The 14,089-nt window shown below is 52.8% G+C and overlaps 7 protein-coding genes across 7 annotated transcripts; 4 read left to right on the forward strand and 3 right to left on the reverse strand.

Annotated features, from left to right (window-relative positions):
* Positions 1–21: 21 nt before the first annotated feature.
* P170DRAFT_376755 (serum paraoxonase/arylesterase family protein) lies at positions 22–1,398 on the forward strand (the record flags this gene model as incomplete). Its single annotated transcript, XM_024845378.1, has 2 exons — positions 22–333; positions 413–1,398. The coding sequence occupies 2 exons, from the start codon at positions 22–24 to the stop codon at positions 1,346–1,348; spliced, it is 1,248 nt and encodes a 415-aa protein (XP_024707020.1). The 3' UTR covers positions 1,349–1,398.
* Positions 1,399–1,519: 121 nt separating this feature from the next.
* On the reverse strand, positions 1,520–2,209 carry P170DRAFT_453330 (putative isochorismatase family hydrolase; the record flags this gene model as incomplete). Its single annotated transcript, XM_024851358.1, has 1 exon — positions 1,520–2,209. The coding sequence occupies one exon, from the start codon at positions 2,207–2,209 to the stop codon at positions 1,520–1,522; it is 690 nt and encodes a 229-aa protein (XP_024707021.1).
* Positions 2,210–2,636: 427 nt separating this feature from the next.
* P170DRAFT_433588 (uncharacterized protein) lies at positions 2,637–3,966 on the forward strand. Its single transcript, XM_024848528.1, has one exon. The coding sequence runs from the start codon at positions 2,761–2,763 to the stop codon at positions 3,889–3,891; it is 1,131 nt and encodes a 376-aa protein (XP_024707022.1). The 5' UTR covers positions 2,637–2,760; the 3' UTR covers positions 3,892–3,966.
* Positions 3,967–4,132: 166 nt separating this feature from the next.
* On the reverse strand, positions 4,133–5,102 carry P170DRAFT_433589 (uncharacterized protein). Its single transcript, XM_024848529.1, has 2 exons — positions 4,809–5,102; positions 4,133–4,694 (listed from the first exon to the last, which is right to left on the reverse strand). The coding sequence occupies exons 1-2, from the start codon at positions 5,079–5,081 to the stop codon at positions 4,146–4,148; spliced, it is 822 nt and encodes a 273-aa protein (XP_024707023.1). The 5' UTR covers positions 5,082–5,102; the 3' UTR covers positions 4,133–4,145.
* A 487-nt stretch (positions 5,103–5,589) lies between these two features.
* On the reverse strand, positions 5,590–8,458 carry lreA (GATA transcription factor LreA; the record flags this gene model as incomplete). Its single annotated transcript, XM_024843850.1, has 4 exons — positions 5,590–6,905; positions 6,971–7,409; positions 7,522–7,622; positions 7,687–8,458. 4 exons carry the CDS (start codon positions 8,456–8,458, stop codon positions 5,590–5,592), a joined length of 2,628 nt encoding a protein of 875 aa, XP_024707024.1.
* Positions 8,459–8,734: 276 nt separating this feature from the next.
* On the forward strand, positions 8,735–10,049 carry P170DRAFT_84142 (uncharacterized protein). The gene has a single exon (XM_024855414.1). It carries the CDS (start codon positions 9,011–9,013, stop codon positions 9,743–9,745), a length of 735 nt encoding a protein of 244 aa, XP_024707025.1. The 5' UTR covers positions 8,735–9,010; the 3' UTR covers positions 9,746–10,049.
* Positions 10,050–10,352: 303 nt separating this feature from the next.
* Positions 10,353–11,733, forward strand: P170DRAFT_401150 (putative RAS small monomeric GTPase; the record flags this gene model as incomplete). Its single annotated transcript, XM_024846359.1, has 5 exons — positions 10,353–10,407; positions 10,563–10,611; positions 10,692–10,708; positions 10,800–11,234; positions 11,290–11,733. The coding sequence occupies 5 exons, from the start codon at positions 10,353–10,355 to the stop codon at positions 11,583–11,585; spliced, it is 852 nt and encodes a 283-aa protein (XP_024707026.1). The 3' UTR covers positions 11,586–11,733.
* Positions 11,734–14,089: the final 2,356 nt, after the last annotated feature.

A 14,089-nucleotide genomic window follows, 5' to 3' on the forward strand; every position in this document is an offset into this window, starting at 1 on the left:
GGCACGAACATTGCGGTAGTTATGGGGTGGCTTATCCGCCTAGCGATCCTCTGCGCCTGCGTGGCAAGGTACTATACCCCTGTTGTCCACTATTTCACGGTGCTGGGGGTGTCTCGAACACCAACCCCTGCGGTGCGACTGGCCTCGGAGCCGTCCTTCGTAAAGATCGAGGATACCGTGGTCTGCGAGGATCTGCACTATTATGAGCCGGCCGGGAAGATCTTCACGGCATGTGAGGACTCCTATGCTTCGCGGTTCCAGTGGTTTCCCCCTTTGGGAAACGTGAAAGGAGCTGGAGATACAGCTGGATCACTTCATGTCATCGATCCCAAGGTGAGATCCGTTACTCGGCAATTATAGCTCTCCTGTTTGGTAGAAGTCGGACTGAGTTGATTGTGCCATGGCCAAGTAGACATTGAAATCAAGTCGCCTGAGGTTCCAGAATTTCGAAGGCCCATTCGTCACGCATGGAATCGATGTGATAGCGGACCCGGGCCGGTCTAATGCCGTCTATATTTTTGCGGTCAACCATTTACCGAACCCAGAATATGATGGGACGGAGCAGACTTTCAAGGCCCGCTCACAGATCGAGCTCTTTCACCATGTCCTGGGGACCGGGGTTGCCAGGCATGTGCGTTCCATTCGCCATCCAATGATCGTCACGCCGAATGATGTTTACGCCGAAAGTCCGTCCTCTTTTTATGTGACGAATGACCACTACTATCGTCACGGTCTGAAACGTGTGGTCGAAGATGTTTACCCCTTGGCTCAGTGGACCAACGTCGTCCATGCCCGACTGGACCAGCTGGAGTCTCCAGACCCGGAAGCTGGGATCAATGCCACGACAGCACTGAGCGGGGTCCGAAACAGCAACGGTATAGGCCGCGGTCAGACCGAGGAAGAAATGCTCCTCTGTAGTGCCATAGGAGGAGTCATGTATCGGGCTCGAGCGGATTCCAAAAACCGCAGTATTTCGATCTTCGATGAGGTTCAGTTTGACAGCACGATTGATAACCCTAGCTATTTTGTTGACCCTCACCGGACCCCTTCTGACGACGCCAGTGGGTATGTTCTGGCCGGACTGCTGGGAGCTGCGAACCTTACCCGGTCCCATGCGGATCCTAACGCTCAGGATGGAGTCATGGTTTGGCATGTGCAACAGAAGGCAACGACCAATGGGACGGCATCCGCAGACTGGGAAACCCGCCTGATCTTCGAGGATGACGGAAAGAATATCCACACCGGTAGCTCGGCCATTATGGTCCCAACTGACTCGCCGAAACGAGCGCGGCTGTTTGTTACGGGCTTCTCTTCGGAGCACGTCGTTGCAGTGGAAGTGGAACTGTAGCGTAGCCTTGCTTTTTTATCCCTTTGAATGTGCCGAGCATGGCGGAATTTATCCTACAACTGCAGTTTTTGTGCATGGCATTGAGTCAAGATAAGGCAGAATAGTTGGAACAGGCTTGACATTGGCTCATCTTGCTAGTAGGGCATCCACTTCGTATGGCATCTAGTTCGATCAGGGCTTCTTCTCTTCAAGGCTTTTTATCACTTCTGCGGTGCTCATGATCTCCGCGAATTCCTCCTGCAGACTGGCCACAGAAACGGCATGAATGGTCTCGGCGTCGATGCCACCCTTGGCGAAGGTGGCCGTCGCATCCGCCACCAGGATGATTCGTCCGTGGTCGATAGGCACGGGATCCTGTTGGCCTGTCTTGGCATCAATGGCGATCGGGCCTTCAGGGAAGCGGTCGACTACTCCCAGGTTCGCCGCCATGCGCGTCGTGGTCGAGACACAGTGGTCCGTGGTAAGACCGGCCACGATGATTTGGCGGATTCCGTGAGCTCGGAGATGCACCTCCAGATCAGTGCCAATGAAGCTAGAATTGACATGCTTCCACATCACCGATTCAGAGCCATCAGACGCAGGCTGAGCGAAGTCAAAGGGCTTAATACCGTTGCCCGGGTGGTCGGCATGGAGCGGAGACGATGGCGAAGAGGAAGAATGCAAGACGTGAATGATCTCTAGGACATTCTTATCATCCCCTGAAGACCGCCGAATGGCATCGCGAAAGGCCGCCAAAAGCGATTCCAAGTTGGCCTCGTAGGAGGGGTTGGAGCGGGATGTACCCCAATGAGTAGGGTGGTTGAAGCCGTACTGATTGTCAATCAGGATGAGGGCTGTGGGGAGGGAGAAGGAAAGAGACATCCTGGTCTTTAATTGTTCTCAGGGCCAAGAGTAGGAAAGAGAAGATCCGAGGATTTGGAACAATAGTATTGACGAGCTGGGTAGTAGATGTACCTAAGAAGTAAGAACGGTCTTAAGGCTCGTCTCAATCTAAATCGACAATGTCGGTGGAGATGAGTCAGACCTCAGGGCCTAAGTAACTATAGGTAGACGGTTGCATTCCCAACGTGAGACAAAGCTCGGCAAACGAGATGCCACGGGAAGAACTGATGATGTCAAGAGGAACGAGTTAGAAGGAAACAGGAGAACAAGAAACCCTCGTCCCCGTGACTTGCCGCTTGCGTCCATCCGGGGTGGGGTGTGCCTGGGGGCCTGGCAGCCTGGGGCGCCAACTTCTAGATACCTGCATGCCTGAATGCCTTGCTCCCTGTCTGCCTCAGGCCTCTATCTAGATCGGGTCTCTCAACTTTCAGTCTTCAGCTTCGTCTTCCACTTTCTCTTCTCCCCCCTCCTCCGCCATCTCCCCTCTCTATCAATTGTCTCCGTCCTTTTCAATCATTTGTTCGGACGGAATGTCGGTCTCTCTCGCCCCTCGCAGAGCACTCTTCGCTCGTCCTCCGCCATACACCGTCGCTCCGCTCGTCTCTCTGTTCCGGCATCGTGAGCTGGCCACCTCGCGCCGCTACGCATCCCATTCCTCTTCTACCAAATCCCACTCCCGCCCTTCCTCGTCTGCCCAGCCTGCTACCTCCGCCGCCCCTTCAACCTCCTCTACCGCTACTACCTCCCTCGCCGACGACGTCAACCCGCCCCCGAGCACTCGCCCGGCCGATTTGAATCTCCCCGATGCCATTGCATCCTCTGCCTCGGCCGCCGAGAAGCTCAAGCGCTATGTGGCGATGGGTCGCGCCTATCTCTCCTTCTACAAGACCGGCCTAAAGAACGTCTACCACAATTACCGCGCTTCCATCCCCCTCCGCTCCTCGCTCGGTCTCGCGCCCTACCTGCCCATCTCTCCGCCGCCACCGGCCAAGGGTGGCAAGGCGGCCGCCTTCCGCGACGCCGTGCACGCCCTCCACCTCAGCCGGTCCAATTTCCAGCTCATCCGCCGCGCCGCCTACGATATCCGTCGCATGATCCCCTTCACCCTGATGCTGATCGTCTGCGGCGAGTTCACCCCGCTGATCGTCCTGGCCCTCGGGAGCGCCGTCACCCCGTTTACGTGCCGGGTGCCGCGACAATTGGAGAAGGATCGCACGCAGAGCATCGCCCGCAAGCGCGCGGCGCTGACGGCGCACGAGGTCGCCCGCTCCGGGTCCATGAGCCCGGTCGCCGCGGGCTCCGAGCCGGAGCTGGATCTGCTGGCCCGCGCGTACACGCGACCCGCCTGGATCGAGTCGGCTTCGGCCGAGGAGATCCTGCGTGCCTGCGCCACCTTGGGCCTGGTCAAGAGCCACACGCGGTCGACCGCCTTGGTGTCGCTGCTGTATCGGGCGCGGCTGCAGCGCTACGCCGAGTACCTGGATCTCGACGATCGGTTGATCCGGCGCTGTGGCGGCGTGACGGCGATGGAGGCTGCCGAGGTCCGCATTGCGGTCGATGAACGGGGCGGAGTCGGCCTGGCCGAGGGGAGCGAGGGATGGGACGTCGAGAGGGAGGAGAGACGCTGGTTGGAGAGATGGTTGGAGAGAAGAGAGCACTAGACTTCACTTATAGACTTGTACATTATATCCCGGGTTTTCTAGACACCTCAAAATACTTGAATGCTTTCTCTTTCTGGATTGGTGTTTACCTCTCGTTGCTTTTTGCTTACCAACTATAAAATAAACCTGAGCTCGCCCTTAGATGACTGAGTAATTATAGGGCAATGCAACGCAAAGTGGACTAAGAGTCCGGATAGTATACTCTATATGTATTGTTTTACCCGCTCCCATTACCGACTACTGGCCACCACTCCCTAACGCCGCACTTCCATCTCACCAGGTAATTCATGCACCGTATCTCTGTCACTAGCCGAAACCTCATGGGCATCATTCGCCCCAAGTTCCTGGGGTGGTATTGGTTGTCTTATCGCCCAAGAACTGGCTGATGCCGCGCGGGCGCCAGACCCCAGGTTCTTGGTTTTTCGAGATCGGCGCATGAGGAACAACCATAGCAGGGCAATGATTATCAACACTCCCGCCACGGCAACTCCAACGCCGATGCCCACCTTCGCACCTTGCGAAAGACTTGCGGATGATTGGGTGTCTGAGGAGGTCGATGAAGTATCTGGTAAGGACGTTGAGGGAGAGGTTGATGTAGATGTAGACGTAGATGCTAGAGCCAAAGTTGAAGTCGCTGAAGTGCTACTGGTAGTTGTTGAGGTGGACTCGAGGAAAAGATTCACATCAACAGTAATCGCAGAGTCGGTATCGCAGCAGGCCTTGGAGGTGCCACAGCACCACGTTCGAGAGTAGTCTTTATTCTTTTCGTCGCATGGTGTCATCAGAGAATTCCCCCCATGGCCCTGAATCAGAGTGGATGTTAGCCACACGTTGGTCGCAGATTGTCCCTTGCCAGCGACGGCATCGCAGCCAGCTTCATCTTCACCTGGGAGAATGATGGATCAAAGCAAACATACTGTGCACTCCTGCAGACAATGCGCCAGGGTCCAGTTCGAATTAGAACATGTATCCCGCCAGTAGGAGGTAACGGAGCCAGTAGTCTTGCAAAGGCCATTCTTCAGGCAAATGTCCGACAGGCCACAGCACTGGCCTTGTAAGTCATTGAAGGCACATATCTTGGATTCATCCGTCGTATGGCTGGTTCCATTACTGTGATAGCAGGTCGCCGCCCATACAGAGGCGGAGAAGAGCTCGGTGATGGCGAGAGTGGTAGAAATCGAATGCCTCATATGGATGAGTATCTGGAGGAGAGTCAGAAAGCAACCCCGATTCAAGGGACGCAAAAGAAATGGACCACACGTTTAAATGACACAATCAAGGGGCTGCCCCCTACCCTAGACAGCGTAAACAACCAGGGTCTCCGTATCCCACCAATGAGGTTCAATTCCAGGTTGCTCAGCCTTACGGGCCGAGAATTCTCGAGAGGAGGTGGTTAACTGGGAGTCTGGCCTCTACGAGTGTGATCGAATTTATGGCCCTTGGATTCCCTTCCATTCTCGGTGTCTGGCGTCTCCAGTACCGCAGACAGGAAAAAAAAAAACAACTTCATATTGTACATACAAGAAAGTGACAACTGTGCCCTCTCCAATTAAACCCGTGTGGAGCAATTCGGCCTTGGAATGCATGCAAGGAAACAATTTGACTCCCTGTCCTTTGGTGGTTTTGCTTGGACATTTACGTTCTGGTTTCCAATGTCGGAATACAAATATGTGCAGTAATACTCCGTATAATCAATCGTCAGCTGGCACGAGCGCGCTCGGCAGACTGAGCCTGTTGCGCCTGTGCTAGTGCCTGTGCCTGTGCCTGCGTTTGTGCCGCATTTCGAACTTGCTTGGCCCATCGAAGTCCGCAGCTATTGCAAAGATCGCGATTTCCGCTGGGCCCTCGCCGCCATTCGGGCGTTCGCTTGGTATGGCAGGTCGCACAACTCTTCTCCGCCAACACGGTGCTCAGCTTGCGCTTGCGCTTCTTCCTTCGCGTAAGCAGCCGCTGCAGCTCCTCGGAAAGAGACCGGTTCTGTTTCTCCAGATCACGCAGCTCCAGCTGCCAGCTTGAGCCTCTCGTTGGTATCAGTTCGGTGAAGAGAGTCTCCTGGGATGATGGGTCGCGCTGGTTCCCCGAGGGTAATCGACTGGGTCCCTCCCGAGTGGACTGGCCCGGAGCAAGTCGATTCGAGGGTCCCGGAGAAGCGCTCGCCGGCGGCCGGGGGAAACTGATCTGGGCAACGAGGAAAGAAGGCCTCATCCCTTCTTTGGTATCACCCGGGTACAATGTGGTGTGCACCGGCAGCATATGGCCCTTTCGGTGGCGGATTTTATGTGCAAAGGTGGTTTGCTGGCCATTTCGAGACAGTCCTAGAGCTCGTTGTGCCTCTCCACGCACATCGATCAGATCTTGGAGGCTTTTGCCGATCAGGGTATCCGGCGTGCGGCCAAGAACTGCCCGCGCCCTCGAAGACATAAAGAGAATGATTCCCGAATTGGATAGTTTGGCCCAGATGTCGTTCTCAGCTAACCCGCCCCGTCCAAGCTTCGCAACCTGATCCAGGCAATAGATTGGACGAACTCGCCCAGTTAAAACCATGAACTGCCGTCTCCGATCCGCAATGTGCCATGATCCGTGGCACTCGAACCAAACATATCCGCCCTGCTTCCTTCGGATCCGATACACCATGCTGATGGGTTCGGTGGTCGTGCAAGCACGCATGTCACGAACCACAGGTCCAATATCGCTAGGGTGGCACACCGTCGACAAGGTCTTGCCCACCAACTCGGACGGCTCATATTCTAGGATCTTTCGACAGGACGCAGACAGATAGAGGAATTCGCTCTCGAATGAGAGCACGTGTATTACGTCGTCAGTATTCTCGACTAATACTCGTTCCAGGTACATCATGAGATTTGGATCCCCAGTTTGGACTCCGTCCAAGACGGTGGACACTTCTTCGGGGCCAAACATGACACCAAGTTCGGGGTTGGTGCGGAATATCTCGGAAGCAGGCACCACGTAATTGGGCAATTGCGTGCGCTGGTAGTTAATCATGTAGGTACCGTCTGAATTCTATGGGTCAGTTCTGGGTCCACCAACGAGGACTAGATATTAGGGTGGAAAATCATACTTGGATTTCTCCGGGTGACGGCGTCAGGCTTTTCGACGAGGTCGACTTGGAACCCCACGTAGAATCGATAGTCGCTGGAATTCCATCGGATGGGAATCATTGTGATCAGATTCATGAATGGCTGACCACCTTTCCTATAGTTGATGATACTGGCTTGGATTTCTGTTCTATCCTCAATGGTCGATCGCAGGCGAAAGGCAGTGTGCTGGTCGACAAAGGCCCGCTTCATGCCTTGTTGGACCACACCATCTGGCCCTTGTAGGAAGCGACAGTTTTGGCCAACTATTTCCTTTTCCGTATAGCCTGTGAGCCGCTCAAAAGCCTCCGAGACATAGACAATAGGATGGTCCTCTTTGGTTATGTCACAGAGAACAAATGCACATGACAAATCAACTGCGCCTATGTCGATCTTAGGGTTCGGCCGCGATACCACTTCAGCCTAAAGATCGAATATTAACAGACGGAAGACGAGTTTTGTAAAGGAAGGTGGATGGGGATTTAGGCCTCATTCTCGAGCAGTCGAGCGGTGAGAAGTGCGTCGTGGAACCTACCAAAACACCCATAATGTCAAAGCCACTGGTCGAATAGATGCTAGCATATTGCGAGGATTCGCCGCGCGATACCGATCTAGGATGTGATGTCGAGGAGGAGGCTTTATGATTGCGGATCTCCGCATCAGCTCGGTGCAGCACGTATTTGAAATGGAGTTAACCCACCCTTCACTGGTGATGGCCTCTTGGGCTGAATGAACCGATGAGAAGCCGGTGCACTGGGCGCTGGCGCTGGCGCGGACGACTGTAGTGCTCGTGGTCGTCTACGCGAGTTTGCCGGGTCGACAGGCAAGGGGGCATTTGCAGCTGATATAGGAACAGCGGATACCGGCTGAGTACGAGGGATTTCGGGAGTAGGTGGATGTTGGACTTGAGGTTGCATTTGGAGTTGGGGTTGAACTGGTTGCTGTTGGACCTGGGGCTGGGACTGCGCCCAGTACGCGCTGGGGTACGTCGTCTGAGTTTGCATCGCCGCATATTGCGCCGTATGGTCCATATTCATTGAATGCGACTGTAACGATTCGTATTGAGCCGCGGAATGGTGATCGAGGGGTTGACCGTGGGTACGACTATGATCCAACGGCATCGTGGATGGGTACGGGGACGGGTCGTAGGCAAATGGATTTCCGGACCCCATAGACATGGAGAGCGGATCATACGCGAACATCATATTGGGCACGCGGCCATCCTGGTAGCCCGTGGACTGTAGAGGCAAGTTGGATGGTTGAGGCTGGAACATAAACGGGGGATTGGAGGCCAGCATATCCGGCCTCTGTGGCGGGTAGGAGAAACCCCCGACCTGCATGTGGTCGGGAGCGGTATACGGCATCATCTGGCCATGTTGGTCGTCGGCTGGCCGAGATTGATCCAGGTGGTTGTTGGCGGATGGAGGCAAATAATACTGGGAATTGTAGAAGTCATCATTGTACCCGTCCATCCTGCGATCGGCTAACTAGCCAGATAAGCACGCCCGATCGATTCGATCCAGGGGATTGGAACCAATGGGGCAGATGCATCCACGCCAGAGAAGGATGGAAAGACGGGGAATCCGCCCACACAAGAAACCCGGTTGTTTGGAAAAGACGGTGCTCCCTTCCAGTTCCAAGCTAGTTGATGGACCGGACGAGAAAAAAAAAAAGGTGGTGGGAGGCAGGACAGCCGAAATGCGGTGGGGAAGAAAAGGGGATCGATTGCGAGAAGCAACAGCTATTCGACAGCTTAATGTAAAGCAATATACGATTCAAAATAATAATCAGATGGAAGGCGAGGGGGAAAATAAGATAGTAATAATCCAATAACCAAGCCAGAGAAATGGAAATCAGAATCCTCCAAGTGTTAATATCTATACAAGAGAAGGAGAGGGTAAGAGGGAAATAAGAGAGGGGGGAGGGGGAGGAGAAGGGAAGGAAGAGGGAAGAGAGAGAACGGAGAGGGTAGAAATGATCGCAGGCAAGATTAGGGCAATATCGTTAACATCATCAACATCATCATGACCGCGATGGAGAAGCAACAGAAAAAGAAAAGGGAAAAAAGCCCAAGAGCCAGGCGAATGGGAGGGTATACGAATGGAGAGCGAGAACAAGGGGAATGTCACCTGCAAGCGCGGGCCGTCAAAGAAAAAAGTGGATATTGTGCCAATCAAAAGGATGCGGGTAGCACCGTCCCCCGGCGATGTGTCAGACGGCGAAAGGGGTTGGTCAATGGCGTTTGTGATGGATCAATTCGGGGGTGGAGATGGAGAGCGAGACAGACAGAGAGAGGGAGAGAGAGAGAGACGAAGGGGGGAGGGAAAGGAAGAGTGGAGGACAGGCAGGGAGAGAGAGGGCGACCGGAAGACTATCTTCGGCAGGGGGAGACGGATGACGCTGCGATCGACTTGCAATGCAAGTCATGGGAATCCAGATCTGATGGGATCAAATCATCCGGAGAGAAGAGAAGCACAGAAGAGACGAAGCCAAAGCCAAAGCCAACGGAAGAACCGAATGTCGTCATCCCGGCGAGATCACGTGCATCTGGCGCGAAGGGGAGGATTCACTCGCATTCCGGAGTATACAAGATGTATATCAGTGTTCGTCTTCAGATACTCAAGATACTCGAGACTGGACAGCTCCTGCCGGTTTGTGAAGGAGCCTGGGGTGGATTCGACCCAGGCAATAATAATGAACTCGGTTGGGCCATCAACCATGGATCTCCTGGACTGTCGATGTGGTTCGAGATAGATTAATTTTCATGACTCTGGCCTTCCTTCAGCCACGCCAATGAACATTGCAATTAATCCCCCGGTCTACGTAGATGACTTCCCATTAATGCCTTTGTCTTCTCTCTGCATTCTGCGGATTCTCTGGTGGCATCAATTCCAACCAGGGGCTCTTTTTTATTTTACTTTTCTATTTCATAATTTTTACCCACCCTTACTTGGAGTTCCGTGGAACTCCTTCTCTCCCGCCTTCTTTGTCTCCCTTTCTTTCAACTCACCTTCTCCTCTCTCTCCCTCTTCCTTCCCCTTTTCAGCATGTTGGGATTTCTCCGGGGGGAAGAAATCTAGTCAACTTCATGGATGTTTCATCAACGCTCGTTATCTCGGAGATTGGAAGGAAATTGATCTTCATTCTTTGATCAACGACCACGCTTTCTTCCGCCTTCGCTCCCTTTTCTGACTCTATTCCACCCTTTGGATTCATCGGATTGACTGGTTCAACCCATCCTCGAATTCCCACTCAATTTCACTCTTGACCTATTTTTCCCCCTTGGCGTTACGGTTCATACGGGAACCGCGCCATCTCCTTTCTCGACTCTCGTTCTTTTAATTCGTCTCCCGGCTGCTCCGCACGATGGCGGACGCGCCAGACAGAATTTCCATAACAATTTGCGGGGATGGTGGATGCGGTATGTTGTACAATGAATGCCCTGGTCATGTTTGGACGTTGGTCCCAGCTCCACTTCATCTTTGCGATCTAGTCGAGTCAGGGACCAGGCTGGCAAACCTGCAGCCCCATTGGTCGCGTCGACAATATTGGCATGCATCTCACATACCTCCGTAGGAAAATCGTCCATCACCCTGCGGTTGGTCCGATCTCAGTGGATTCACGAGTATGTCGCCCTCTTCCCCTTGACTTTTCCCCGGATTTCCGCGTTGGCCCAGGATAGGCTAACCCCTGGCGCGATATCAGATATGATCCCACCATCGGTAAATATAGACTACCCCTATCCAATCCCTTGACCTCGAATCGTTGAACTCCCCACCATATCTAACGCCGGGATTGATATCGCAAATGCAGAGGATTCGTATTCGGTCACACGGACTATCGACGGTCTCCCCTATTTCTTATCCATCACGGACACGGCCGGCCAGGAGGAATATCGTGGGCTATGGACGGCATCCAACTTGAAGTCCGACGCCTTCCTGCTCGTCTACGACATAACAAACGTCTCCAGTTTGGGTGCATTGGATGATTTCATGGAATTGATCAACATCGAAGCGGAACAGCGCGTGGAAGACAACCAACGGCTGCTGAAGGAACTCGGAGACAATGCTCAGGGCTTGGACGTCGGCATGCCTCCGCCGATCAAGATCGTGGCAGGGAACAAATGCGATCTCAAGGAGGGTCGCGTCATCGGTGCGCGGGAAGGGTTGGAATACGCTCGGAAGCATGGATGCGGATTCATGGAGACAAGTGCTCGAGAGATGGTCAACATCGAGGAGACATTTGCGCGTACGTCATTCCTTCGTTCCAGCCGAATCAGACAACGGGGTTAACTTTTCTATAGTTCTAGTCCGTCGTGTTGTGGAGGCTCGCCGGCTTCATTATCAGAGAGGGGCGTCTGCAACTCATGCGCCACAACCCCTGGGACCCTCGGTCGAGAAAAATTCCGACGTCGCCACGCATGAAGCAGTGAATTCCGATCCGCCAAAGGTGAAACCTCCGCGCCAGAGCTTTCTTGGCATGTTCAAAAAAGGCGAAAAGCCATTGTATCAGGAGGCTGCACCCAAGTCCTCGGGGCCAGAGAAGTCGTTACATACACCCAGGCCCAGTATATGGAGACGCCTATGCTGTCGTGGGTAATCGCAAATTGACTTGATTACTTTCTTTCTTTGTTTGATGTCTGTGGATGTTCATATTTCATATACCCCTCGGGATTGAGTGTACGGATGGATGTATTTTATGTAATTCTATTGCTGCGGTTTCTCTTTAATTTTTCTTTTCTTTTCGTTCTCAGATTAGAAAAGAAAACCTCCTTAAAATAAATCGGTATACCTTCCATCCGGTAAACGAAATATTGTGGGGGACTTGAAAAAGCGAAGTAACATCCTGGGCAAGACTAAAATCAATGATGAAGTCATGCAAATGCAAGAAAGCAAGTAGCCCGGCAGGCCAAGGAAAGGGCGTGTGTTTAATCGCCGTCCAGAAAGTTCCCTGCGCCGAACCCGCTCCCAGCCAAACCAAGCAGGTTGAATCGGCTACCTACCAGTTCTCAAGTTCTCAAGTCACGGTGGGTCGGTTTCTCCTGGAATGCGGGATGACGCTATCATGCCATCGGCCATCAGGGTCTAGAGCATCCCTGCGTCCCACGCGTAGCCTGATGCTTCGGCGATTCGGCCAGAAGTCGAGGGCGATTCGCCGATTACTCCATAGTGCTATGAACTGAGGGATGAACAAAGGAAAATAGAAATGAAAATCAAACGGGATAAGCGAGTGTAGAGTCAATCATGAACGGTTGGATCTTTCCGAATTTCCGATCGATGTGAGTAGGAGTTCCCAGGGCTCGGAGGCGGTGCCGGCCTCGGTGCCGCATCGCAAGTCCTTGGGTCATCGAATCGTCAAGTCTCTGAGAGCAAAGACAAAAATCAAGAGGTTAAGAAAGAGGAAAGACGGGGGGACACAGACGATCTTGAACCGGGAAAGCATGATCTACCCGCACCCATGGGAGCCATCGCACCACCGGCGTCAAGGTTAATTATTAAATAATCTTCAGGGCCTATTTGACATTGTACGGTGTGCTACTTCTAGTCGACGGAAAGGGAGATAAAAAAAGAACGTCATGAAGTGACATCAAAGTCGGCGACCACGTCGCATCGTATGCCCCGGTTAGATGCATAGCATAGGCCAGCATAGTGTCGGGCGCGGCGAATCAGGACAGACGCCGATATGGTGCAGGGATGAGGAAGACCGGACCGCCGTTAAGCTTTCGAGAAGAATCATCCGAATATCCAGGCTCGTGACCCGTTCCAGGGACATGAGCGATTAAAATCATTAAATTCCCTCGCCGGGGCCAGGATGATTCGAACTAGTGCCAAAATGACTAGACGCTCCGTCGCCGTTCGGTCTGCGTTTGCCGACGGAGTGGAATTCGGCAGCGTTTTTCTTTTTTCTTTTTTCTTCTTTTTTCTGGTCTCCTCTCTTGTACGGGTGGGTTTATGCCGTAATGCCGGGTTATGCAAGTCTGAGCTGACATTGGCATTGATTCATGCAATACGGAGGGTAGCAGTGAACTACTAATAATGATTAGTTGGTGATTAGTGAATCACCAACACTTGGGTGTACGACGTAGCAATGATGTTGATAATTAATCATGATGATTCTGGATGACGCTGCCCACAAGCATCCTTCAGTCTCACCTCGTGCAGTCCAGACATGAATTCTCATTTCTCACGATGAGACCGACGTGTCTGGACGGAATCGAGCTGAATCCACTCGGATATACGGCTCCAATCTGAGCAGGTTTCGATCCGAGTCCACAAAACCTTAATGGTGCGGGTGGAATTTATGAGTCAACCGTGTGGAAGCAGACAAGAGAAAAGAAAAAAAAAAGAAAATTCAGATCCAGGCAGATTGCTGGATGAGGCAATCCCACACCAGCTAGGGAAGTTGGCACCTCCGAGGTCCGAGCCAAGGCTCCGACTGCCAGCTCCGTGTTCCGTAAGCGGTATCTGGCTGGTAACATTACCCGCGCCAGGGCCTCGTATCTTCCGGTCACGTAAGGTACTGTACGTGGTCGTTCTGATGCCGGCAGATCAGGAAGGGTACCTTATGCACATAAGGTATGGACCTCCCTAGGTGAATGAGTCTTCTAGTTGAATTCGGAATAAACAATAAAAGAAATGAAACCATATAACACCAGCATAACCCAATACCTTCCAGAGTGCTCCCCCAGCAATTGGGCTGTCGGCCGACCATGTCCATGTACCAGGTCCGATACCCGATACCGGATACCTGACGGTCAGGTAAAGCGTACCAACGGCTCCACCGTCACAACCTTAGCTAAGCCAATGATCTCCGGCCAAAGCACGCCTGCGTCCGGCGTTAATAATATTAATTAGAATTTGGAACTAGATCCAGCATCTGCCTCAGCATTACTCCGTCCTGACAGGAGTAATTAGTGATGGAGCAGCCCAAAAAAAAAATAAAAATAAAAAATAATAATAATACAAATCAATCCAGCTTAATCGTCAGTAATAATACATAAGGAATACCCTCGCCATAAGCTTCAATTAGTTAAAAAGCACCGGCACCCTCGCTCTCCCTTCTGGACTTCCTACCTTTGACTTCGGCGGTTACTCACCATCTTC

This window comes from Aspergillus steynii, assembly GCF_002849105.1.
Source record: "Aspergillus steynii IBT 23096 chromosome Unknown P170scaffold_2, whole genome shotgun sequence".
NCBI classification, from domain to species: domain Eukaryota; kingdom Fungi; phylum Ascomycota; class Eurotiomycetes; order Eurotiales; family Aspergillaceae; genus Aspergillus; species Aspergillus steynii.